The sequence below is a fragment of the Mercurialis annua genome, linkage group LG5 (genome assembly GCF_937616625.2).
Source record: "Mercurialis annua linkage group LG5, ddMerAnnu1.2, whole genome shotgun sequence".
Taxonomy (NCBI): domain Eukaryota; kingdom Viridiplantae; phylum Streptophyta; class Magnoliopsida; order Malpighiales; family Euphorbiaceae; genus Mercurialis; species Mercurialis annua.
The window spans coordinates 42234957-42260681 of record NC_065574.1 but is presented as its reverse complement, the minus strand read 5'-3'; the positions used below and the strand labels follow the sequence as shown (position 1 = coordinate 42260681).

The 25725-nt window shown below is 35.6% G+C and overlaps 4 protein-coding genes and 1 pseudogene across 5 annotated transcripts; 4 read left to right on the top strand and 1 right to left on the bottom strand.

The window, feature by feature from the left end:
* The first annotated feature begins 1188 nt into the window (after positions 1-1188).
* On the top strand, positions 1189-2669 carry LOC126681875 (uncharacterized). The gene is made up of 3 exons (XM_050377430.1): positions 1189-1750; positions 2109-2167; positions 2619-2669. The coding sequence occupies exons 1-3, from the start codon at positions 1189-1191 to the stop codon at positions 2667-2669; spliced, it is 672 nt and encodes a 223-aa protein (XP_050233387.1).
* A 3956-nt stretch (positions 2670-6625) lies between these two features.
* LOC126681874 (uncharacterized) lies at positions 6626-8191 on the top strand. Its single transcript, XM_050377428.1, has 4 exons — positions 6626-7076; positions 7148-7399; positions 7458-7529; positions 7653-8191. The coding sequence occupies exons 1-4, from the start codon at positions 6626-6628 to the stop codon at positions 8189-8191; spliced, it is 1314 nt and encodes a 437-aa protein (XP_050233385.1).
* Positions 8192-11436: 3245 nt separating this feature from the next.
* LOC126681873 (uncharacterized) lies at positions 11437-18001 on the top strand. Its single transcript, XM_050377427.1, has 4 exons — positions 11437-11926; positions 12045-15458; positions 17366-17399; positions 17485-18001. The coding sequence occupies exons 1-4, from the start codon at positions 11437-11439 to the stop codon at positions 17999-18001; spliced, it is 4455 nt and encodes a 1484-aa protein (XP_050233384.1).
* Positions 18002-18090: 89 nt separating this feature from the next.
* LOC126681872 (protein LYK5-like) lies at positions 18091-21797 on the top strand (annotated as a pseudogene).
* A 184-nt stretch (positions 21798-21981) lies between these two features.
* LOC126682970 (protein LPA3) lies at positions 21982-24356 on the bottom strand. Of its 2 annotated transcripts, none has more exons than XM_050378775.2 (8): positions 24195-24356; positions 24005-24121; positions 23881-23928; positions 23663-23803; positions 23034-23226; positions 22861-22959; positions 22400-22517; positions 21982-22199 (listed from the first exon to the last, which is right to left on the bottom strand). In XM_050378775.2, the coding sequence occupies exons 1-8, from the start codon at positions 24273-24275 to the stop codon at positions 22124-22126; spliced, it is 873 nt and encodes a 290-aa protein (XP_050234732.1). In that variant the 5' UTR covers positions 24276-24356; the 3' UTR covers positions 21982-22123. The 2 variants fall into 2 exon arrangements, with proteins under 2 accessions (XP_050234732.1, XP_050234731.1); XM_050378774.2 differs by having other exon boundaries at positions 21982-22210; positions 24195-24355.
* Between the last annotated feature and the right edge of the window lie 1369 nt (positions 24357-25725).

Below are 25725 nucleotides of genomic sequence, written 5' to 3'. Positions count from 1 at the left end.
TTTATAGGTTCCAAATTTAAATAAAACACTTATTTGATTTTTAAAAGTCTTATATAATTGAGAGGATCAAAGGAGCATTCTCATGAATTCTTAACTTAGTTAAAACACTTATTTAATTATTAAAAGTTGTTATAAACATCCATTTTTTTAATGCCACGTCAGGTGGATTAAAGAAGGTGGTTTAAAAAGGAGACTGTGGAGTTAGATAACACTACTCTTTGTGATTACATAATAAGAGCATTTCCAAGACTACTCTTTATTTTAAAGAGCATTTTTAATATAAAGAGTGTATAGTCTAATTTCAATCCAATGGACTCTTTAAATTTTCATCCCTTTTTATTCGTTTTAATTTATTTCCCTTAAAATTTCATTTCCCTCTTTTTTCTCCTCCATTTCATTAAACTCGTTTGTTTCTTAGTTAACCTGGAAAAATGGTTGTTCATCAAACTTTACTCTAACAAATAACAGATCTGGCCGTAGTGATCATATAAGTCATCTTTTTTTGCAAAGATCAAACCCAAATTTTTTTGTAATATTCTGCTCTCTTTTTTTATTTACAAATCATACTTTCTACAAATTTAAATAGTTTTATTCTTAATGATTCCGACTCAGATGATGATCTCGAGATTATAGCATCTACCATTGAAGAGTTTCTCAATAAAAAAAGAAAAATTTCACTATGTCGTGGTTCAGTTTTTGGCCATGCTTCTCTATGGCGTAACCGAATTCATGGTCATCATAAGCTTTTTCATGAATACTTTGGAGATAATCCTGTATATTCTCCAACTTTATTTCGAAGGAGATTTTGAATGAGTCGGTCTCTTTTTCTTCGGATACAATCAGCTATAGAAACTCATGATCCATATTTTGTTCAAAAGAGAGATGCCACCGGACATTTAGGTTTGTCTTCTCTTTAAAAGATCACTGCTGCACTACGAATGCTTGCTTATGGAGTTACAGCAGACTATGTTGATAAATATGTAAAGATTGGTACTACCATTGAAAGTCTTAAAAAAATTTGTTAAAGCAATATTTTTAATTTTTTTAGAGAAGTACATGAGATCTCCAAACAAAATAGACAATGATAGATTGTTAAAAGATAATGAAAGTCGTGGGTTTCCTGGAATGTTAGGAAGTGTTGACTGTATGCACTGGAAATGGAAAAATTGTCCAGTTGCTTGAAAAAGGATGTATGTTGGCCATGGTCGCGAACCAACTATAATTCTTGAAGCTATAGCCTCCCATGATCTTCGGACATGGCATGCATTCCTTGGACTTTCAGGATCACATAATGATATAAATGTTTTAGATCGATCTTTTGTATTTTCAGAACTCGCCGAAGGACGATCTCATCCCGCCAACTATTCAATCAATGGTCATGAGTATTCAATGGGATATTACCTTGCTGATGGTATTTATCTTTCATGGTCAACATTAGTGAAAACAATTCCGTATCCACAAAGTCATAAGCACAGACAATTTGCTGCAGCTCACGAGTCAATAAGAAAAGATGTTGAACGAGCGTTTGGAGTATTGCAATCAAGGTTTGCCATAGTGCGTGGACCGGCACGTTTTTGGCATGGGGAAATTCTAAAAGATATTATGAAAGCTTGCATCACATTACATAATATGATTATTGAAGATGAAAGGCATGCTAAAAATTTAGATTTTAAGTATGATGCATTTGATGCCGTTCTGAATATTTCAGTTTCGCATGACCATACAGCAGAGCTATTGGAGTTCATTCAACGTCATTGACGCATTAGAGATAGAGATATTCATTCTCAGCTACAACAAGATCTAATCGAACATATATAGGGCATACATCGGAGTCATATGTAAACAATAATGTTGCTTTATTTTATTTATTTATGCTATATCTATTTGGCGTTTGAGTTTTTCTTGGATGAGATCATGTAGTGAATTTAAATTTTGATTTTGTAACTACACTTTGTCATTCTAATTATAAAAATGAAAAAATAGCAATGATTGTATATTTTCATTTGAATGGCGTTTTGTTTCATGTTAGATTTAACTTAGTATTATTTGTTCTCAACATCAATATATAAAGCAAAGAGCTTCATACATTATGCTATTTAAAAATGCAGGAAATAGTTGCACAGGTAACTTAGGTGGATTGTTAACTCGAAAAATGAAAGTTGTACAGGTTACCTGTACTAAATTATGAATGCTATGAATGACCTTAGCTTTTAATGCACACAATTCTAACTCGAAAAATCAAAGTTGGACCATAGTTATAATTGAAGTGATTTTAGAGGAATGAATAGAGATAAACCAGAAATTGAGGAGCTTTAGCTTTAATGCATACATTTAGAGGATTACTGCAAGTTTGTAGTTTTCGATGAACAGATTAGAGAGTAAAATTTAGTGTGTGTACGTGATTCAAATTCCATTTCATGCTATGCAAAAGATCTAAGAGCATAAATATTCAACTAATTTTTAACAAGTTTGCTATTTTGTCTGTGATTGTTGATTGAATTCATAACTATACATTTTAAGGATTGTGATTATCAGTTTGATTTCATATTAATAAAGTGATTCTATATCATCAAAGATGGATTGAGATTACTTAATTTTCTCATTAAATACAATCACAGACAGGCAATTTAACTACATGTATTGATGAACTACTTGTGAGTGGCGGGTAAATTTTTTTCCATCTTAAGCACTTGTTATGTTTTACATCAATTCAAATGTGAGATTGTGCATGATCTGTTAAAGTAATGAATACTGATGTTGTTAATCAAAACATGTTGAATAAAAATCTCGAGCACATACCAACAATGAGTCAAGTTGCTAGAATTACTTCACTCTTATTTCGAACAATTTCCACTTTATACTCATAGCTAGGCTGCAGAATTGTTAAGACACAAATTTATCACAACTGTACCTTGCTCGATCTCATAATCTATCTCCCGTCTTTCACCCTACGAAGTTCAAAAACAAACCCAAAGAAAACAGACTATCTAACAAGTCTAGAGCTCCTCACAATAACATCAAAGGTCACAATTAGAACCCAGTAAACAACTATGGAAGCATTATAAAATGATTCACATAGCAGTATAGAACAATTAGATTGTGCCAAAACAGAATACATACAAGTAAATTGATTCAATATATACCAAGAAAGTAATCAAACTCTTCATCAAATCCATTATAATGAGATCACCACAACAATTATATAAAGCTGAAAATTAAAGCAGAACACCTCTGGAAAAAAAAATCAAAACTGCTACTTATATAATCAGAATAATAATGTTAAGTAATTACTTGATAAAAGACAAAACATATGGACAATAAAAAAACTACAAAATAAATTTAATCTCTGCTTATAATAAGCCTTCACAAATGACCAAGTTGGAAAGCTTATTGACAAACGACAGTACTTAGTTTAGTTGTTATTAGATCTTCTTTCGATAATCTCCTTTTGACATTGAATATAGAAACTTGCTAACGTTTCATGCATCCCACGTGTATCTGTAGCCATAATCCTTTCGTCCTCCTTCATTTGTTCTAATCGCAACTTCTGTTTCTCATAAATAAGTTTTTTTTATCCTTGGACATATGCCTTTTCAAACATTTCTAATTTTTTTTTATTGAATTTCTTTTTTTTCCTCCCTCATTTCTTGTAATAAATTCACAGATGAACTTGTTGAGTCAATTTCCATGTCTTTGCTCTTCCTTTTCTTTTTATCCTTTTCAGCTTTCCTTTCCGGTGGTCTTTCTAGATCCACAAAGTTAGAACTTGTAATATTATCATCTCCAAAATTCACTTCAGTCTCAACATTATGAGTGAGATTGATAATAGGGTTCAAATCTTTTTTTTTAATTGGTTTTTTATTTTGACAATCTTCCATAAATTTTTGTTGAAGTCTTAATATATTCCAACAATGTTCAAACTAAAATTTATTTGTATTTAATTCTTGGTACAATAGTTTTGCATTAGCAATCTGAAAAAAAACCACACATTTAAAAAGTACAGCAAAGAAAAGCAATAAACAACATAAATAAAACTTGTGATTCATACCTTGTCTTGCTCATTTATACCGCTCTGATTCCTTGACTCAATTTGAGCATAACATCCACATAATTTATTGATAGCTAATTGAATTTTTGACTAACGATTCATCAAAGAAACTTGTGTGCGTTCATACAGAAAATTTTTATACTTGTGAAAGTATTCCAATAAACGTGCCCAATATGTTCTATGTTTCTGTTCGTTTCCTTACACGACATCTAAACTGGTATTAAGCCATGATGATACAATCAGTCGATCCTCTTCCACACAAAAATTTCCACCACGAGACTTTTTAGAATAGAATTCCATAGAAATTGATATATCATTGGAGATTGAATTTTGAGTTGGAAATTGAGGGTTTGCAGATAAATAAATACTATAAATTTCTTCGTCATTTGATTGAAGATTCATGTTTTGTTCTTTTGAAAAAATCACGTCGTTGCTGTTCCTTTCTTGTTAACTGTCGAATATATGAACAATGATACTAAAATAACAGCTGTTGGGAAAACATATATTTATTTGAGATATTTGTTAAAGATTTATTGAATAGAGAGTGATAATGGCTCTCCACATGTAGAGAGCCAAATCAACTCTCTATTTTAAATTTTAAAGATAAAGAGTTTGTTGGAATTTAAATTTATAGATAGACTCTTTAATTTAAAGAGTTTTAACTCTTTTAAAGAGTCTGTTGGAGATGCTCTAATAGATTTATGGCAACTGATATGCATTCTATAAAAAGAGATAAATGCATGTAAACTTACAAAAGAATTTGAAAACTGCCATTTGAGAAATAAAAATAATTTCAACACAGAATATTTATAAAAATATATATGTATATTCAATACTTTAAAATAATCAATTACTAGAATCATTAGAATTTTTTTTTGTCTTATTCAGTTACAAATTATAAATTCTTAAATTTTCTTATCATTATCTGTATGAATTATTTTAAAAAGAAATAATTACTCTAATTAATTATTAATTAGATTATAATCAACCTTATACAATCATACCACACAATAGAGTCCTAATGGCGACTGCAATAAGCTCAGGTAAGCAGCCGGCGATTCCACCTTCTTTGCAACCAACACATATCATAAAAATCCCCGTCATGTTGTCAGTAATGATCACGAGAGACACCAGGCAGTTATTTATTTTGAGAACTATCCTCCGAACTAGTTTTACGACGACATTGAAAAGCACTTTAAGAAGTTCGACATCGAGGGTAAGGTGACATTGGCAAGGAGACTCAACAACAGAGGAAACAAGAAATTTGGTTTTCTTCGACCGAATTCAGTCCTCAACCTGAACGCAATCCTGAGGAAACTGAATCAGATTTATATCGGCTCATGCAAAATTAGGGCTTTTCTTTCGAAATACCCTAATGCGAGATCCCTACAACCCGTGCAACAACAACAACAGAATGCATGTGAATAATATTATAACAAGGGAAACAAGTCTGCTGCAATCCCTCCTTCCATCTCCCATTATGATCCCAACAAATCAGTTCGTGACTCAAGGTCATACGCCCAAGTTGTTGTGACAAAACCGATAATCTATAATTCTCCTTCATTAGCTGTTGATCCGAGCCTTAAATCGGTTATTGTTCAAGTCACTGATATTACTAAACTGATTCATGTTCATAATTTCCTCGAAGACATTGAAGTAGTATATGAGTCGATTTCCTTTTTAGGAGGGAGTAACATCATGATTAATTTTCATGACTCTACATATAGGAACATATTTATATCTGATTTCTCTAGCATGGTAGCTTTCTTCAAAGCGATTATTCCTTGGAATTTTAATTATACTTCGAGTGAAAGATATGTCTGGGTTTCTTTTTTTGGCGTTCCAATTTCTGCTTGGAATGAAGATTTCTTTTTCACTGTTAGGTAATATTCTTGGTTCTGCTATCTCAGTTCACCCGTCGGTTAGTGCTAGAGATCGCATGGAGACTGGATCCGTTTTGATTTCAACATCTTCAACCCGTATTGATCTTGATTTTCCAGTCGTCATTAATGGTAAAGAGTTTACTATACATGCACATGAAACAGAATTCCCAGTTCTAGCAAACAGAATAGTAGAGGAAGAATCGGATTCAGATACAGACTCCGTAACCTCTCCTCCCTATAATCCATCAACTCACTTTGTTGAAGATTCTCAAGCTAAATCCCCTTCTCTGGCAGTTTCACCAATTGAGACTATTTTTTCTTTCGACAAAACTAGCGTCAGAAACATTACTTACAGACAAAAAACCAAGGCTCCATCTACCAAAAACACGAGTGTATCTCAATTAGCAGAATCACCATCCTCCAAACAGTTCATGGCAGACAAAAATGTTACCTTAATAGAAGCTAACAAGACATGGGAATTGGGAAAGCTAATTGCTCTTTTTAATGAAAATGACAAATAAGAAGATGTTCAGCAGTTGGCGGATAACATCTCCAAGGATCGACAAAATCATATCGCATGATCTCATTCTCCTCATCTCAGTAGATTTCTTTTTTTATGTGTGTCATACTTAAGTTCATCTCTTGGAATTGTCGTGGGGGTATTCATAATTCTCGAAAACAATCTTTTATCAAAATGCTTGTTATTAATCATGGTATTGCTTTTCTTGGGTTACTAGAAACTAAAAAAGAGTCCATTGATTTATTTATGGTTCGTCGTCTATGGCCAAACTTAGACTTTGATATCTTGTTTGTTTCGTCGGTTGGTGCTTCAGGTGGTTTATTATGGGTGTTGAACACCGTCTCTATCAATGTGACGTCAATTTTAACTGGAAATAGATGGATTTGTTCGGACTTTGTTTGGGAGGGGATGAATTATCGCCATATCCTTATCTATGCGAGTTCGGTAATTGCTGATCGTATTACCTTTTGGAATGATATTCTTCAGCTGGTGGTGTTTAATGGTTCAGTTGATATTAGTGGGGATTTCAATGAAATTCTTATTCCGGAGGAAAGAACAAACAGCTCTGGTTATACCTCATCTATAATGAAGGGGAGCTCATTGACTTACCTCTCCAAGGAAGAACGTTCACTTGGAATAACTCAATTTCTAGATCCCGAATTGATCGATGCCTTTTTTCAACTGCGCACTCTGCAGAGTGGCCGTCTATGTCCCTCACTGCCCTTTCTAAAGGATTATCTGACCACTCTCCAATTCTTTTCAAGTTTGGAAATGAAGTAGATTGGGGTCCAAAACCATTCCGCTCTATCGATGCTTGGTGGAAGCACGATAACTTTTCAGAATTTGCAGCTAATTCACGGTTAAAAGCAGGTGAGTCTCACACAACCCTTGTTCCTAAGCTGAAAGATCTCCGCAATCGGTTGAAAGACTGGAATCAACAGGTTTTTGGTAATAAAAAAATGAATTGATGAAATTTCTCAAAAAATTGATGCTTTCGACTTCGTAGCTGATTCTCGTGCTCGAACTGAATCAGAGATTGAAACGCTGGCTTCTCTTCGAACAGAGTTTCTAATTGCAGGTAATAATTTGGAATCCATCTGGAAATAAAAGTCTCGTATAAAGTGGCATGCTCAAGGGAATAAGAACACTAGATTCTTTCACAGTATTGCTTAGGTTCACTACCGAAACAACGCAATTACAGCTGTTCAAAACGGTAATGAGAGATTCACGGACCTAGAGGCTATGAAATTCAGTATCAGACAGTTCTTCAGCTCATTATTTGAGCGACATCATAAGGCAGATTATATGCTCTCCAATCTTTGCTTCAGTAAACTCTCACCTGCACAATCTGAACATCTGCTAAGAGCTTTTAGTGAAGCAGAAATCCTCTCTTGCGTTAACTCTATTAATCAGCTTAAAGCACCGGGACCGGACGATTTCAATTTTTTCTTTTACAAGCGAGCTTGGAGCTTCTCGAAGCAGGATATTTTGAACTTCTTTAGCACTTTTCATGAGACAACTTTCCTGCCTAAAGGCATTAATACATCTTTTTCTGTTCTTATTCCGAAGGTGACGGGTTCAGCTAATTTATCAGATTATCGCCCAATCGGTTTTGTAAATGGCATCTACAAACTCCTTTCGAAAGTTCTTTCCATGAGACTTGCTCCTATGCTTCCAGATATTATTTCAGATTACCAACATGCTTTCATTAAAGGAGGAGTATTCTTGATTGTTCTATGATAGCCAACGAGCTTTTGCATCTAGCTAATAGGCGAAAAGACAATTTATTGATTTTAAAGCTAGATTTCCATAAAGCGTTCGATAACATCGATTGTAATTATCTTCTTTCAGTTATGGATATGATGAACTTTCCAGGAACTTGGGTTAATTGGATGTCAAAATGTCTATCGACTGCATCGACTTCGGTCTTACTTAATGGAAGCCCCACGGAACCTTTTCCTTTGGAAAGAGGAGTCCGGCAAGGTGATCCGATATCGGCTTATCTTTTTGTTATCGCTCTTGAAGGTCTTAATTCAATTTTACAAAAAGCTAAAGCTATGGATCTTATTTTGGGCTATTCATATAGTGACAACCAGGAATCAATTTCTCAACTGCAATTTGCCGACGATACCTTGCTTCTGCTGCCTTATGATATTGTTAAATTGCAAAATTTAACTAGAATCTTAAGGTGTTTCGAGCTTATTTCGGGATTAAAGATCAACTACCACAAGAGTGGTATGATGGGAATAAATATAGAAGACGATGACCTTCAAACTGCTTCAAGTATTGTTGGCTGCAAGATGGAAAATCTTTCAATTCGGTATCTGGGGCTGCCTCTGGCATACAGGAAAATATCTTCAGGCACTTGGGATCATGTTGTTCAGAGGTTCAGGTCGAAATTATCCTTATGGAAGGGTTCGTTATTGTCTCCCGGGGGTCGTTTAATTCTCATAAAATCGCTTCTTCAAAGTATTCTGATCTATTTTATGTCGATTTTTAAAATGCCTATAGGCGTCCAAAATTCTTTGGAATCCTTTATGGAACGCTTTTTATGGAAAGGGGATATCTCTAGCAGAGTTTTGTGCAAAATTTCATGGAATACAATCTGCCATGATTTTGATGATGGTGGTCTGGGATTAACTTAACTCAAGATTGGAAATCGCTGTCTGCTTTTTAAATGGATTTGGAAAATTCAGTCAGGTAAAATTTCTTTATGGGCGAAAGTTGTTTCCTCCTCTTCAAACATGGTGAGTTGGAGCAATCTCGATAATAATAACTCAATGTCTCATATTTGGAAAGGTATCAGAAATTTGTGTTTTCTTGATCAAAAATCTTGGAATTCTTTCATTAGTCGTGTCTCCTTTCGAGTTAATAACGGAGTTCTGATTTCGTTTTGGCATGATAATTGGCTTAACGGTAGTTCTCCCTCTTCAATTTACCCACATATCTTTATGGTTTTTCGAGGCAGAAAAACAACTTCGTCATGCAGGTTAAGTCGGCTAGTTGGAGTTGGAGACGTAGACTTCGAATTTATAAAAAATCTCAATTGCTTCTTCTTCTAACTTTTCTGGACCAGCTTGTTCTTTCTGAAACCAGAGAAGATGTTATCTGTTGGGACGGTAAGGAGCATATTTATTCTACTTGTTCAATGACAGTTCAGTCACGCACAATTCATGGAGTCAGCCCAACATTTTCGCTGTTATGGAAGTCAGTCTCTTCACCTCGGATCAAGTTTTTTGTTTAGACTGCGTTACATGGCCGGATTGCTAGTCACTCTTTCCTTGCTATTAGGACCATTATTCCAGCAGCTGAGATGTATTGTAGCAGTTGCAACAATGTGGAAACTAATGATCACATATTGATGCATTGTTCATTTGCTTGGTTAGTGTGGAACTTGATTTTATCTATGATCGGTTTGCTTTGGGTGATGCTTCGTTCCGTTGATGATTTCTTTCATTATTGGCGGCACTTAATTCAAAATAGTTTGTACCAGGATCTGTGGATGAGTTTATGGATTTTTACGATTTGGAAGCTTTGGAAGAGTAGGAACTTACGTATTTTTCAGAGGAAGAACATTTCTTATCAACATGTATTTTTTGATAGTTTTACCATGGCTTCGAATTTCTATAAATATTTGAAGCCACCTTTCCCTTATTCTAGTTTGGAATTTATTAGAAACTTGGATTGTATTTTTCTTGGATGATTGTTTGTTTTTGCCTCTCTCTTAAGTCTTTTTTTGGCTTTTGAGTGTTGGTTTTTGGTTTTATAAAATTTCATTCATAAAAAAAAAACTATTAATTAGATTTCGCGCAAATGCGCGGGCTTACGACTAGTACTTATATAATTGAAAGGAGCAAAGGAGATTCTCATAAATTTCCAACTTAGATAAAACACTTATTTAATTATTAAAAAAGTTGTTATTAATAGATAATTCTTATTAGTTTTCCAACTTAAATAAAATACTTACACCAATAGCATTTTTATAGTTCGAAATTTAAATAAAACAATTATTTGATTTCTAAAAATTATTATTAATAGATAATTCTTATTAATTCTTAAATAAATAAAATATTTTATTTAATGGTTCATAATTTTTAAATTTTAGTTGTTATCTGTAAATAATTATTAATTAGATTCCGTGCAAATGTACGAACTTACGACTGGTATTAAAATAACTATCAGCTGTTATAAAAAACATATAAAACAAATTTTTATATCAACGATTATTAAAGATTTAAAATGTTAGGATATTTTTTTTTAAAAAAACACCAAACGTTTTAGTATAGATTTAAAAAAAAAAAAAGTTTCTCACGAGCATTTTGAGTGGAGCACTATAATTACTTGATAAGAAGAAGCACTATAATTTGGTATAAGTTGGTCACTACAAAGACTAGAAAAGACTAGACTGGCTGATTTTAGAGTCTTTCAAGTCAACCACTTGGAATAAATCATGCGGATAGCTTTCGTAGTCTATCTTCCCGTATGGTATGGGCTCCAATCACACTTGAAGGCTTGCCTAGTGGCTAAGTCTTTGTTTGCGCGTGAGGTCGGGGATTCATTTCCGATACTCGTCGTATCGTGGTTTGTCTAAAAGTTCATATCAAGGTTGTTGTATTTAATGTGGGTTTTGAAATTTATGCAATTTACAGAATTCAAGGCGAGGAATCTGGGGTTATCTGTTCACCGTTTCGTGAGCTTTTGGTGCTTTGTCCATATCAGTTGAAGTATTTCTTCTTTGGTCTTCATAACTTGCTCTTAAGGTGTTTGTTCTTTTGCCGCTGAAAACTTTATTTGCTATACTACGGTTTTGATCTTCTTTGGTTTCCTCTTTTTCCCGCAAGTTGAGCTTTATTTCTACAGTCATCAGATGTTGGAGTCCCTACGTGCATATTAGAGATATATAGTACGCGCTTAAGTTACAGGGGTGTTTGAGGCTAACTCTAAGGGCCCTAAGTATGAGTTGTTTGAGCTGGAATTGTCGCGGAATGGGCAACTTGCGTACAGTTCACGAGCTTAAAGACCTGGTGTCTTTTCTTGCGCCCAATTTCATTTTCTTAATGGAAACTAAAATCAGCAGACACAAGTTATATGGTATTCGCTCTCAGCTTGGTTTTGATGGTATTTTCATTGTTGATAGTGTGGGGACAGGAGGAGGTTTAGCCATGCTTTGGAAAGGAAAAGGTGCAGCTTCACTTTTGAGTTATTCTCACAACCATATTGACCTCGAAGTTACTATCAGTGGTCTTCCTTCTTGGCGGTTAACAGGGTTCTATGCTTGCCCTGAGCGTCATTTACGTAAGAATTCTTGGAATCTCTTGCGGCGGTTATCGCAGACCTCTCATTTACCTTGGTGCATTATTGGTGACTTCAACGATCTATTGGCTCAAAGTGAGAAACGTGGAAGACTGATGCATCCAGAATCTTGTATTGACAATTTTCGTGATGTTATTACAGATTGTGCTCTTACAGACTTGGGTATGATTGGTTATCCCTTCACTTGGGAACGCGGAAGAAGTTCGAGTGAATGGGTTGAAGAGCGTTTTGGATAGAGCCCTTATTTCTTCTGCTTGGAAATGCACTTTCCCTGAAGCAGTGCTTAATAACTTGAATGCTATTACATCGGATCATACTCCCATTTTTCTGAAGCTCTTCCAGGTTGCCTCTTATTCTAGATATCGCCGCTTTCGTTTTGAGAATGCCTGGCTTAATGAGTCTGATTGTCGGCAAGTTGTGCATGACAATTGGCATGGCTTGACTAGCGGAAGTTTTGTATTGGAAAAGATAGCTTGTTGTGGACAAGCTTTGAATAAATGGGGCCTGGATTTGCGAAACCAGTTCAAGCATCGAATTGGGGAATGTAAATATCAGCTTCGACTTCTTAAGGGTAAGCACAACCATCATGATGTTGCAAAGTATAAATCTGTAAGTCTTGAGTTAGGAAAGCTTTATGACCAACAAAATTCGTTTTGGAAGCAACGTGCTAAACAACACTGGTTGAATGCGGGTGACCAAAACACGAAATTTTTTCATAATGCAGCCACCCATCGTCGTCGCCTTAATAATATTTCTTCGCTTACAGATGAGTTTGGTGTAGTGAAAACCTGGGATAATGGTTTAGACCAAACTATTTTGGGTCATTTTGCAGCAATTTTTTCCTCACAGGGTTGCCACATGGACATGATTTTGAACTGTATCGAGCCTCAGATTTCTGATGAGCAAAATTCTGCTTTACTTTGTCCTGTTACCAATGAGGAAGTTAAGTTGGCCTTATTCTCTATGCATCCTGATAAGTCTCTTGGTCCCGATGGTTTAAACCCAGCTTTTTTTCAGAAATTTTGGGACATTGTGGGTTCTGATGTTATTAAGGCTTGTGATCAGTTCATGCTTTCTGGTACTCTTCCTATCTCTATTAATGATACTCTTGTGATCCTAATTCCAAAAAGAGTTTCCCCGTCGGTCCTTGGTGATTTACGGCCCATTTCTCTATGTAATGTTATTTATAAAGTGTTCTCTAAAGTTTTGGCAAATCGACTCAAAGGTATTCTCAACTCTATTGTGGGAGAATCGCAATGTGCTTTCATTCAGGGTCGATTAATTTCAGACAATATTCTTATTGCGGGGAAGGTCTCTCATTATTTAAATCGCAAGACGCAAGGGAAAGATGGTGTAGCAGTTCTTAAGGTTGATATGAGCAAAGCATATGACCGCATTGAATGGCATTTTCTCCGAGCAATTATGTTGAAGTTTGGCTTTCATGAAAAATGGGTACAACTAGTAATGGCATGTGTTACAACTGTTTCTTATACCTTCTTGGTTAATGGCAGAGAGTTAGGACCACTTATTCCCTCTCGGGGTCTTCGTCAAGGGGATCCATTATCTCCATATCTTTTTATTATGTGTGCAGAGGGTCTTTCGGCCATTTTCAGTAAGTATGTTTCACAGCAGTTAATCCATGGATGCAGAATTGCTCGGACAGCACCAATTCTTTCTCATTTATTTTTTGCCGATGATATTCTTATTTTCTTCAGAGCTACAACAGCTGAGTGTCTCAAGGTTAATGAATGCCTTCATCTCTATCAGCTTGCTTCGGGACAGACAGTCAATCTTTCTAAATCGTCTATTCAATTCAGTAAGAATACTACTGCTCCAATCCGTAGTCTTATTACTTCGACTCTTGGGGTTTCAGACGCCACCGGCTCTGGTAGTTTTTATCTTGGATTACCTACCTGCATTGGTAGAAGTAAGCGAGCTGCTTTTTCATTTATTAAAGATAAAGTTTGGTCACGTCTTCACAGTTGGAATAATAACTTTTTGTCTAAAGCGGGAAAAGAGATATTAATTAAAACCGTGTTACAAGCATTACCAATATATACTATGAAAGTGTTTCTTCTCCCGCTAAACCTTTGCGCTGAACTTGAGCGTATGTTGAACTCGTTTTGGTGGGGTCAAGGTACAAGCACTCACAGTGGCATTCATTGGCAGAGATGGGAGAGACTTTGTGCTCAGAAAGTAAACGGGGGTATGGGTTTCCGGAAGTTGCATGAGTTCAACTTGTCGTTACTTGGGAAGCAAGGCTGGCGAATTCTTAATAACCCTTCCTCACTTCTGGCTCGTATCCTTAAAGGTAGATATTTCCCGAAGTCTTCTTTTGTTCAAGCTACGGTGGGAAATAATCCCAGCTATGGTTGGCGTAGTATTATTGCAGCGAAGTCTCTTCTCTCGCCGGGTTATCGCAAGATTATTGGTGATGGTAAGACAACTGCTGTTTGGGGAGATCCTTGGCTTCTAGATGTGAATAATCCATATGCTTCAACTCCTTTCATCCCAGAATTAGAAGGTACTACGGTTAGCAGTTTGCTCAAAGTGGATAGTAAAGATTGGGATGTTGATGTCATTACTGATGTGTTGTGTATCAGAGATGCTCAAGAAATTTTGAAAATTCCGCTTACTTCCAGCTGCAATGATGATAAGTGGTCTTGGCGATTTGATCGAAAAGGCTTATATACGGTTCGTAGTGCCTATAAGGCCCTTATGGAAGTTAACAATAACACAACTCCTAATGTTATTTGGTCAGGATGGAAGCATTTATGGAAACTGAAGGTTCCTCCAAAAGTTAAAAATTTCCTATGGCGTTGTTGCTCAAATTGTCTTCCAACCAGATGTTGTCTTCGCCAGCGAGGTATGAGTATTAATACTGACTGTCCCTTGTGTCTTTCGTCGGAGGAAACTATAACTCACTTGTTGCTCTCTTGTACTTTTGCAAAATATTGTTGGGCTTTGACTGATCTTATGGTTCCTGTTCATCCCTGCCATGATCTGAAAATATGGCTGGATCATGTCTTTTGTACTGCTACCTCTTATGTTCAACAGAGAACGGTTATGCTTTTGTGGGCTATTTGGAATAATCGCAATGTTTATGTTTGGACGGGTCGCTGTGTTGCTCCAAATATTATCGTCCATAGATCTATTGCTACTCTTCTTTTGTGGCAGGCTGCTCAAGGCAAATCTCCTTCTTTTGGCGAGCTGACTGCGACTTCTATATTTTGGCAGCCACCACAACCAGGTTTTTTGAAATGTAACTTTGATGGTGCCGTTTTTGCACAAGCATGCAGACTTGGTACAGGCTGTGTTGTTAGAGACTCTAGTGGACGAATTGTAGGAGTTCATAATAGATCTTTTGCTATGCATTCTGACCCATTTCTGGCAGAGGTCATTAGCCTTAAAGAAGCATTATCGTGGTTGGGCACTAGACAAGTTCAGCATGTTCAGTTTGAGTCAGATTCTCAACTTCTTGTTACAGCTCTTTCCACGAATGCTATTGATAACTCTTATATTGGGTTTCTTCTACAAGATTGCAGGATTATGCTTAGTCATTTTACTAATAGTTCTGTATCTTTTATTAGGAGATCAGCGAATATGATTGCTCACTTGTTAGCAAGAGATTCATATTCTATGTCTGATGTCAATTTCTGGGATCCAAACATTCGGTGTCGTTGTTGCGTTCTTTGTATGTGGTTTCTTAATTAATGCGAAGTCTATTATTCAAAAAAAAAAAACAACTAACATAGATAAAGTTTATTTTAAACTCCAATAAAAAAATATTTATTTCTAATTAACAATTAATTTAATTATTAATTGATAAGATCTTTTAGAGATTTTAATTAGTTATGTCACACTTAAAAAATATTGGGAATGACTCCCCTCAAGTTCATAATCCCTTCCATTTTCCTCAAGTACATTTAGATGGATGACACATAAGTAAAATGATAAAAACAATATTAAACTAAATTAAAATTTACTTATGTGTCATCCATCTAAATGGACTTGAGGAAAATGGAGGGATTATGAACTTGAGGGGAGCCACTCCCAAAAAAAATGTCCTCAACCAAATAATTAAGTGGTAATTTCTTGAAATACATGTTTTGATAACTTATTTACACCTTTACCTGTCAAATTTTGATTTTTTTTATCTTTTTTTATTTACAAAAATATCTTTGTCTTTTTAATTTCAAAAATACCTTTTTTTGGATTTCCAATTTCCGTCTTCGGTTTTTTCGGTTCGATCAACCGAACCGACCGAACCGACCGACAGTTTTTTTATATAGTGTAAGATTAGTGTATATATAGTGTATATATAATGTTAATTTTTATTTTTTACAGATTTTTTTTCTGAATTTTTTTTATATAGTGTAACAGTAGTGTATATATAGTGTTTTTATGATGTTTATATAGTGTAAGATTAGTGTATAAGCAGTGTATATATAGTGTATAAGTAGTGTATATATAGTGTATAAGTAGTGTATTTATAGCATTTTGTAGTGTTTTTTGTGGTTTACACCATGAAACACTGCAAATACACCATAAACACTGCAAATACACCATAAACACTGTAAATGCACCATAAATATACTAAAAAACAGCAGAAATATACTATAATACACCAAAAATACACTAAAACATAAATATATTATAAAATTACTACAAATGCACCATAAATCAATTTTTTTTACAAAATCAGTAGCAATAAACAAATCAATGAATAAGAGAAGACAAAATAAATAATTATATGAATAATAGAACAATTTTATAAACAAAAAATTATAGATCTACAATAATTTATTTACAAAATATTTAAATCATTACAAAAAAAAACCTAAAAAAATTACACAAATCTAAAAATGAGTCGAGAAATCCATAGCGCGAACGGAAGAGACGAATGAACTAGCGCGAACGGAAAAGACGAACGGAAAAACGACTGGAAACGACGAGAAACCCATCGGAAGTAGACGAACGGAAGCGCGACCGGAAAGACGAACGGAAAAGTAATCGGAGGAGATAAACTGAAAATCAAATGAAAAAGAAGAAGAAAAGAAGAAGAAAAGAAGAGAGAAGAAGAGAGAGAAGAGAGAGGAAAAAAAGGTGGCTATGTAAAAGTTTAACCTAAAATAAGATAAGACTTTTTTATATAGTGGATATTTTTGATAAATAAGTTAGCTTATTAGGTAACATAGGATAAGAGGAATGAGATAAGGCTTCTTTATACAGTGGGTATTTTTGATAAATAAGTTAGCTTATTAGGTAACATAGGATAAGAGGAAAAGATAGGCTAAAATGGTGTAAATACTTTACCCAAAACAAGTATTTGGAAAATAATCCCAATAATTAATCTTTAAATTGGATTATCAAATTTATGTATTTTATCATTTTGTACATTTTAAAAGATAATTGTTAGAAAATATTATATCAATTAATTAAAATGATCAAGTGTAAGTTAATTGACCCGTTTGGTCAATTATTTTAGCTTTAAATGGCAATGCAGGTAAAGCAAAGCAAAACCAAATCAGACCAAAGTTATTGAAGTGTATCCTACCATGTTTCTTGTATTTGTGTTAATTTTGCTGAGTGGCTTGTTAGTCATAGAAGCACAACAAGCATATATAAGTGGGAGGTACTATATACACTGAGCCTGATCAGATCAAGAATAAGGTAATTGAGCATTATAAGGCTTTTCTTGGAACTTCTATGATAAATAGAAGCAGTGTTGACCAAAATGTTTGTGCTGAAGGATATATGTTAAATGATGGTGATAGAGCTATGCTTGAAAGCCCTGTTACTGCTGAAGAAATTAAAAATGCTTTATTCTCTATTGGTTCTGACAAGGCTCCTGGGCCTGATGGCTTTAGCAGCATGTTCTTCAAAAAATGTTGGAGCACTATTGGGAGTGAGATCACAGAAGCAATCTCTGATTTTTTCTCTTCCAATAAAATGCTCAAGCAAACTAACTCCACTGCCATTACTCTTATCCCTAAGATCAAGGATCCTACTTCCATTAGTGAGTACAGGCCTATCTCCTGCTGCAATGTTATATACAAGGGCATCTCGAAAGTTATTACCAACAGAATCAGAGGAGTGATTGATAAGCTTGTGAGTCCGTGTCAATCAGCTTTCATTCCTGGGAGGAGTATTGCTGAAAATATCTTATTGGCCCATGAAATTGTCAGGAACTACCATAGATCAAAAGGTAACTCATGTGGATTGGGATTTTGTTGAGGAAATTCTGTATGGGTATAGATTTCCTGAGAGTATGATTAGAACTATTATGAAGTGTATTAGAACTGTGCACTTTTCTGTTATGATAAATGGGGAAGCAGAGGGTTTTTTTTGCTGGTGGCAGGGGACTGAGACAAGGGGACCCCATTTCACCCTTGATCTTTGTTTTATGTATGGATTATTTTTCCAGGATTATGTCTAAGATAATTTCTGCTTCCAGTTTCAAGTTTCATAAGGGCTGCAAAGCTATAAATCTAAGCCATCTCTGTTTTGCTGATGATCTCTTTGTTTTTAGCAACTTAGATGTGCAGTCCATAAATGTTATTACAGATTCCCTGGCTGAGTTCTCCAGATGCTCTGGCCTTATTCCTAACCCTCAGAAAAGTGCCATATTCTTCAATAGTCATGATCAAGAAGCTAGAGAGATGGCTCTGAATATTACTGGTTTCAAAGAAGGAAAGCTTCCCATCAATTACCTTGGATTACCCCTTATTTCTTCTAGGCTCTCCAAGGATATTTGTAACTCCTTAATCCAGAAGATCTCTAATAGGATTTGTAGCTGGACAGCCAAGAGTTTGTCTTATGCAGGAAGAATGCAGCTAATAAACTCAGTGCTCATGAGTATGAATGTGTATTGGAGCTCTACTTTTCTGCTTCCCAAGGCTGTGATTAATGGTATTGGGGCTATTTGCAGAAACTTTCTCTGGTTTGGTACTGGATCAGGGAACAAGGGAGGTATGGTTAGCTGGGAGAGAATTTGTGATGACAAAAAGTTTGGTGGTCTAGGCATCAAACATATTCATACTTGGAATTCAGCAGCTATCTGCAAGCATGTGTGGAATTTAATTTCCTTCAAGCCATCTCTTTGGGCAAGCTGGGTTTCCATGAATAAACTTAAGAGATTAAGTTTTTGGGGGATAACCAAGTCCTATGACAGCTCTTGGTGTTGGAGACAACTGTTAAAGGTGAGATCTATCATCATGCCTCTGATTGATTATAAGCTTGGAAATGGGGACAAGTTTAAGTTTTGGCATGATCCTTGGTTAAAGGGGAAATCTATTGTGAATTGGTTCCCAAACATAAACATTGATGATGCTGACATTCCTAAAACAGCTATGGTTAAGGATGTCTGGAGAGGGAATCAGTGGAAATTGCCAGATCCTGCTGATGACTATACCCAAGCTTGCTGGAAATTCATAAAAGAGAATGAGGATTATGTTGTCTGGAAAGCTCAAAAGAATGGGATTTTTACTGTTAACAGTGTCAGTAGAAGTATGATCCCAGATAAGAGGAAACTTTCTTGGTACTCTCTAATCTGGTTTGCAGGGAATATGCCTAGACACTCCTTTGTTTCTTGGCTTGTGTTACTAAACAGGATTCACACTAAAGATAAACTCTTTAGATGGAAAGTCATTAACAATGATGTTTGCAGTCTGTGTAATGCTACTACTGAGAACGTTAATCATTTGTTTTATGAGTGCCCTTTTGCTAATGGTATCTGGCAAAAAGTGTTAACTGAGCTTGGTCTTCAGAAGAATATTACTAGCTGGAGAAGGATAGTTAGCTTGTTCTCTAGAAGATCCAGAGGCAAATCAAAGATTGCTAAACACAGGAGAAGATGGTTTGGTGCCACTGTTTATAGCATTTGGATGTCTAGAAATGATGTGATTTTTAACCATGCTAGCGTTGATTGTAATTCTGTCTTTACTAGAATCAAGTTTGATGTAAATAGCAGATAGGCCCTGTGAGTTTTTACTGCTGTATGCAGGTGTATCTCCCTCTTTTTTGCAATATATTTTGCTCTCTTTTGGTGATTTGACCAAAAAAAAAAAACAAGCATATGTAAACAACCACCAATTAGATTGTGAAGACCCTGATCCCAGCACAAGAGGCTACTCCTGCAATGCTGCCCAATCAACCTGCCAAGCCTACATTACCTTCCGTTCAGATCCTCCTTATACCACTCCTGCCGAAATCAGCTCTCTACTCGGCGGCACCCGTAAGGGAGCGAAACTCATCGCCGCCATCAACAACATCTCCTCCGTTGCGGCCACCATCCCCACGCACAAGCAAGTCGTAGTGCCCGTGGATTGTTCTTGTTACAAAGGCCTTTACTATCAACATAATGCTACTTACAGAATCAAAACTGAGGAGGAGAATTACTTCACTTTAGCTAACGATACTTATCAAGGCTTGACAACTTGTCAGGCCTTGGCAGAGCAGAATCCTTACGATCTCAACGAGCTGTTCGCAGGTTTGAACGTCCGTGTCCCTCTGAGATGTGCTTGTCCTACGCCTAACCAAACTGCTTTTGGAGTCAAGTACATGCTCACTTATATGGTTGATTGGACAGATTACATTTCTCAAATTGCTAACTTCTTCCATGCTGATGAACAGAGCGTTCTTGATGCCAATAAATTGCTAGAAGAAGATCTTATTTATCCATTTACTACCATTTTAGTTCCTTTGTTAACTAAGCCGGTCATTATAGAATTACCTGATTATTCTCGACCTCCCGTATCTACTCCGCCGATAGTAATCGTCCCTGCTGTGGTAGAATCTCACTCTTCCAAGAAATGGCTGATTGCTGGTACTGCAGTCGGAGCCGCCTTTTTGATTTTTCTCTCATCAATTTCATTATGGTACTTTTGTCGTCGGTGTCGACGCCAATCTGAAGAGGCCAATTCAACAGAAAACAATCTGTCTTCTGTGTCAGGATTTGAATTCCCGGTTGAATCTTTGATTATGTACAAATTTGAAACCATACAGACAGCCACAGACTATTTCACCGAAACAAACAGAATCAAAGGCTCTGTCTACAAAGGCTTAATAAAAAGGCGATCATGCGGCCGTAAAAATAATGACAGGAGATATCTCAAAGGAGATAGGCATACTGAAGAAAATAAATCACTCCGACATTGTTCGGCTCTCCGGGTTCTGTGTGCATGAAGCTAACACTTTCCTTGTCTATCATTATGCAGACTGTGGTTCATTAGATAATTGGCTTCACCCTCACAAAATTAATAATCTAATGAACCCGATTTCAATACTATCATGGAAGCAAAGACTACAGATTGCCTGTAATGTCGCTAACGCCATCAATTACCTTCATAATTTCACCACCCCTCCTCTTGTTCATAAGAATTTGACTTCGGCCAATATTCTCTTAGACGGGAACCTCACAGCCAAGATTACTAATTTTGGGCTCGCGAGAGCTGATCATGACGATGGTGAACCTCAATTGACAAGGCATGTGGTTGGAACCAATGGCTACATGGCGCCTGAGTACCTCGAGAATGGAGTAATTAGTTCAAAACTAGATGTTTTTGCATATGGGGTAGTGGTGTTGGAGCTATTATCAGGAAAAAATGCAGTTCTTGATGGTGAAGAAAAGATGATGCTATTTGAATTGATAGAAAATGTTGTTGAAGGAGACGATGCACGGGACAAACTCAATGCCTTGATTGATCCTTGTTTGAAAGATGATAATTTTCCGTTACATGTCGCCTTTTCAATAGCTCAATTGGCAAAAGCTTGCGTTGCTCACGATCCAAATGCTCGCCCATCTATGCTTCAAATCTTTATGACCATCACTGCGATTCTATCTTCTGCACTGAATTAGGAATACTATTATTGTTTCGAACTGAACATTGTATTAGGAATGACTGTTGGGATATGTTATATATTGTTTTTACCAGTCCAAAAGGTGTAAAACATGCCACAGTGAATTGGTATGTGACCGACGTGGTGTAAAAAATATCCATTGCCGTAGTTATGAAAAGATTAGTTTGTGGTATCGCTTGTTAGATGTAAAATACAGGCCTATTTCAATTGCACAAAAGCATATTAGATGAGTGATTACTATGAGTAGCATTGAAACAATGAAAAACTTTTGAAGAGTTCTGACTCTCTGAGTTTCGGCCTGGTGAAACAACCGCTCATAATCATGCTGAGGCTAACTGAATCAAAATAATGTCAGATATCAACAGTAGTAATTTCTTGCACGAAACTGATTACGTTATTGTTTCTGAAAATTTATACATTACACAATCATTTACATAGTAAGTTGCATTTATAGTACCAAATTGTCAAGCTGATGGGAGAATATTAAGTGCAACTTCCTTAAGAGATGGCATAACTTCCTGCTGATGCACACATATACTTCCATTCTTTACTTTTCTTATAACTTTCCATGGTCCTGGATAGCACCTAATTCCCAATTAAAGAAAAAAAAAATTGAAAATCAATACGTCGGAATCAAAATTAACTATGACGAGCAGATAGATGGTCCCTTGGAAAATCATTAGCTACTTCCTAAGCAATTTTCAATAAAAACGAATATTATGGTAGGTACAACCGTAGAAGTGTGCAAGTTCCAAGAGCGATTTAGTAGCAGACCTGAAAAGAGTTCCTCCTTTGAGTCCCTTGAAGTTGTGAATGTAATACACAGTCTCCATCACCGGAAAGAGCGTCTTCAAAAGAGCGGCCAGCTTAGGATAGAAAAATGGTGGATAATCTTACTTCTATCAAGGAAAATCACCCTTTGAACATTAAACTTGACCTGTCTCAACCGATATTTTTTTCTTCCTTAAATTAAAAATGAAGCAAATTTCTGTCAGCATCAGAAACTTGTATGAATTTCATGCAAAAATCAAGAAAAACAGTTCTATGCAATGAGAGAATAAAGATAATTTGAAAAGAAGTAGATATGTAAATGATTGATAAAATATATTTAACATTTAAAATACCATTCTACTTATAAAAAGAGACGAAGCAGCAGAGCAATTTTGGGACATTTTCGGAAGCTATAGGGAAATGTAACTATAACTTGAAATGCATATCAAACTAGTGAAGGATACAGCCCGATCTTATACGGTCAAGTTCTCCATTGAAAATAATGAGTTTTCTTGTTGTGTTGACAACAGCATCTTTGTAGAGCTCTTCCACCACAAGCATTTCTAAATTGCAAAGGAATAGCAACAATGTAAATGCAGCGGAGACTAATTCCTCAAGATGGCAAGTTTGAAGCTACCATTGACGTTAAAATACGGGTAGGCGACAAGAAACAGTTCATCTTCTTGCTTCACCCGATCCGTCATTTTCACTTTCTCGACAAAACCAAAATCCTCAAAAAACGACGGCTTTGTTAAATAATCCAACTTAAGTGAAGATCCTTCAAAGACGGATTCTCTTGCAAATTCAACTTCATTTGCCTCAGGGAAAAACTGAATATATCATATATGTATTAATTTGACTTCTTAGAATACTAACAAAGAGTGTAAAAAAAGAAAAACTCAATATAGCTCATGCTGTATTATGTACGGTTTTTGCATATTAAATCCAAACGTTTCATTGCTTTAGCGATTTAATCCCATTCTTTAAAATTTGCATTGCACATCCCAACCTTCAAATATTTTGGCATTCTGTAGCTTATAGCCGTTTTTTGGTGTTGTTTCATACAAAACACCGTCGTTTGATACACATTTCATACCTTTATATTTGGTGAAAACAACTATAGGCTACACTACAGAATGCCAGAAAATTGAAAGGTTGGGATGTCCGATGCAATTTTTAAAAGACAGGATTAAATAGCTAAAAAAATGAAACGTTGAGATTTAATATGTAAACAATCCTATAATGTATCCAACAAAAGGTGCTTACAACTCGGGTTCGTGAAGCTTTCTCAGGAATCACAAAGCGATCACAAAACCGACGAATGAACTGCATGCTCTCAGTCATTTCTATGCCACCTTCACCATCACCTGGTACAGATTGAAGTCCAGCAGTGGGGAATTCAATCTCCTATATGATAACTTAAATTAGTGATAACCAATGAGTCAACTAATGAATGAAATTGGAGAGTGGTAAATAAGACCAACCATGAGTTGTTTACCGTCTATGAAAGCCAATTGAGTTGCTTTTTTGGCCTGTTAGTCACCAGAAAAAAGATAAAAAAAGTGAGAAAATTTGCATGCAACTGTTAAAATAAAATGAGAAACTTACTTGGGCAAGTAACTCATCGTAATCACGGGGAAAAGGCACATCATCATCACTTGAGACTCTCAATGGCCTCATTTTTTGGTCAGTTGTATTTTTCTTCTTTATGTTTAAGCTACCAACCTGTATATAACCAAGTACGACGCCATTACAGCTAAATTTGTATAAGGTTAGAACAGAAGAAGAACATTATTACCTTATTATTTGAGAATAAATACAATGGCAGAGAAGAAGAAGAAGAATAGGAGGCAATTCTACTGTTGGATAACAGGGACATTTTTGAACCACACAGTCAAAGCTAAGAGAGTCTACCTCATCTGTTATAGTATCTATGGATTTCTGATTTGTGTTGATTCTTGATTTATTTGTATATTTTTCTTCAAATATAATCTCTTATTTTCTGTGAACAAAGTATCAATTCACCCTCTGTACTTGACAATATCAAAATAATTCATTTTTCGAATAAAAAGGGTCAACCAGACCCACATCTTGTGTTTTCGTATCAAAAAGGCTCTCCTCCACTCTCACCCCATCGAGTGAGACACACTCACCATTATAAAATATAAAAAAAATTAAAATAAATCCCTAGTTTTAATTTATTTTCAAATTGACATTTAATAATAGTCGACGTCTATTTTCCGGAAAGATAAAAATGACAAGGGACTGAAGCATCCAATGATGATTTCCTGAGAAATTCGTTCGGGTGACGAGCTTGTCGTCCGCTTGTTTGGATTCAAGCTGGTCAAATCAGTGTACAGTTGCAAATTTGAAGGATTGAAATGTAATTAGCTGCAAGTAGCCTATAAAAATCCAAAGAGATTGTGATCTAAGTCTGAGAAATTAAACTAATTGCAATATCTTAAAAGTTTATGGGCCAATTTTCAAGTTTGGCGGACTAAATTGACCATACCTAAACGCTTAAGGTACGAGAAGCCATTTTAATACATTCGGGCACCAAAATAAGCTTTTAACCCCTTTTTGCTTAGCAGGCATAAATTAATATGAATTTAATTAAATAAATACTTAAAATAGATGTCAAACCTCTCTAGATAGACTTCTAAGCTAATCACCTTACTCATTTGTAGACACGTAACTCAACTCTAGCACTCATTAATAGACTCCTAACGTAACTTAGCACTAACCCTAATCTAACCTCTATAAATAGGACTACTAATTGACCTAGCCAGAGGTCGGAAAATTGATCACCCAAATAGTATAATCAAACCCTAAAAATACCTACCATAGCCAAATCTATCAAGCACGCACGAACACTAGTCGATCAAACAAGCTAGAGACGCTTCAATTAGTCAAGAACGCACTAGTGCACATCGATATGAAGTTGGATTCCACATCCGGATTGACAGAAAACGAACCAAAAACTCAGAACAATGTTTCTAAGGACCCAAATCATTCTTTATCACTTTTATTGCATATATGTCAGAACTGCCAAATTACACGAGCTAAGATGCATGCTTAGCCTATTTTCAATGTTTTTTTCCATACCTGCCATAATTAATGTTTATGCCATGATTAGTGTAGATTTTCCTTGTAAACATGCTTTTAGGCCATTTTAATAAGTCTTACATATTATATGTCGAATCTGATCCGTTCTAGTTCTTAGTCTCTATGTTAGGTTCGATTTGCCATAATTGCCATTTTCTTCGTTATTAACATATTTACTATGTTTTTAACCTTTTTACATGATTGCCATGATATTGGTCTAGAAA

Coding starts and splice junctions, on each gene's coding strand:
- LOC126681874 (XM_050377428.1), top strand. CDS start 6,626: ATGCTTGTTATTAATCATGGTATTGCTTTTCTTGGGTTACTAGAAACT. Junction 7,077..7,147: donor TTACCTCTCCAAGGAAGAAC/GTTCACTTGGAA, acceptor CGCACTCTGCAG/AGTGGCCGTCTATGTCCCTC. Junction 7,400..7,457: donor CTGGAATCAACAGGTTTTTG/GTAATAAAAAAA, acceptor TCGACTTCGTAG/CTGATTCTCGTGCTCGAACT.
- LOC126681875 (XM_050377430.1), top strand. CDS start 1,189: ATGTATGTTGGCCATGGTCGCGAACCAACTATAATTCTTGAAGCTATA. Junction 1,751..2,108: donor GCTATTGGAGTTCATTCAAC/GTCATTGACGCA, acceptor TTAAAAATGCAG/GAAATAGTTGCACAGGTAAC. Junction 2,168..2,618: donor GAAAAATGAAAGTTGTACAG/GTTACCTGTACT, acceptor ATACAATCACAG/ACAGGCAATTTAACTACATG.
- LOC126681873 (XM_050377427.1), top strand. CDS start 11,437: ATGGGCAACTTGCGTACAGTTCACGAGCTTAAAGACCTGGTGTCTTTT. Junction 11,927..12,044: donor TTGTGCTCTTACAGACTTGG/GTATGATTGGTT, acceptor TCCCTGAAGCAG/TGCTTAATAACTTGAATGCT. Junction 15,459..17,365: donor GTGTCGTTGTTGCGTTCTTT/GTATGTGGTTTC, acceptor GTGGCTTGTTAG/TCATAGAAGCACAACAAGCA.
- LOC126682970 (XM_050378774.2), bottom strand. CDS start 24,275: ATGTCCCTGTTATCCAACAGTAGAATTGCCTCCTATTCTTCTTCTTCT. Junction 24,122..24,194: donor ATTTATTCTCAAATAATAAG/GTAATAATGTTC, acceptor GGTTATATACAG/GTTGGTAGCTTAAACATAAA. Junction 23,929..24,004: donor ACGATGAGTTACTTGCCCAA/GTAAGTTTCTCA, acceptor GGTGACTAACAG/GCCAAAAAAGCAACTCAATT.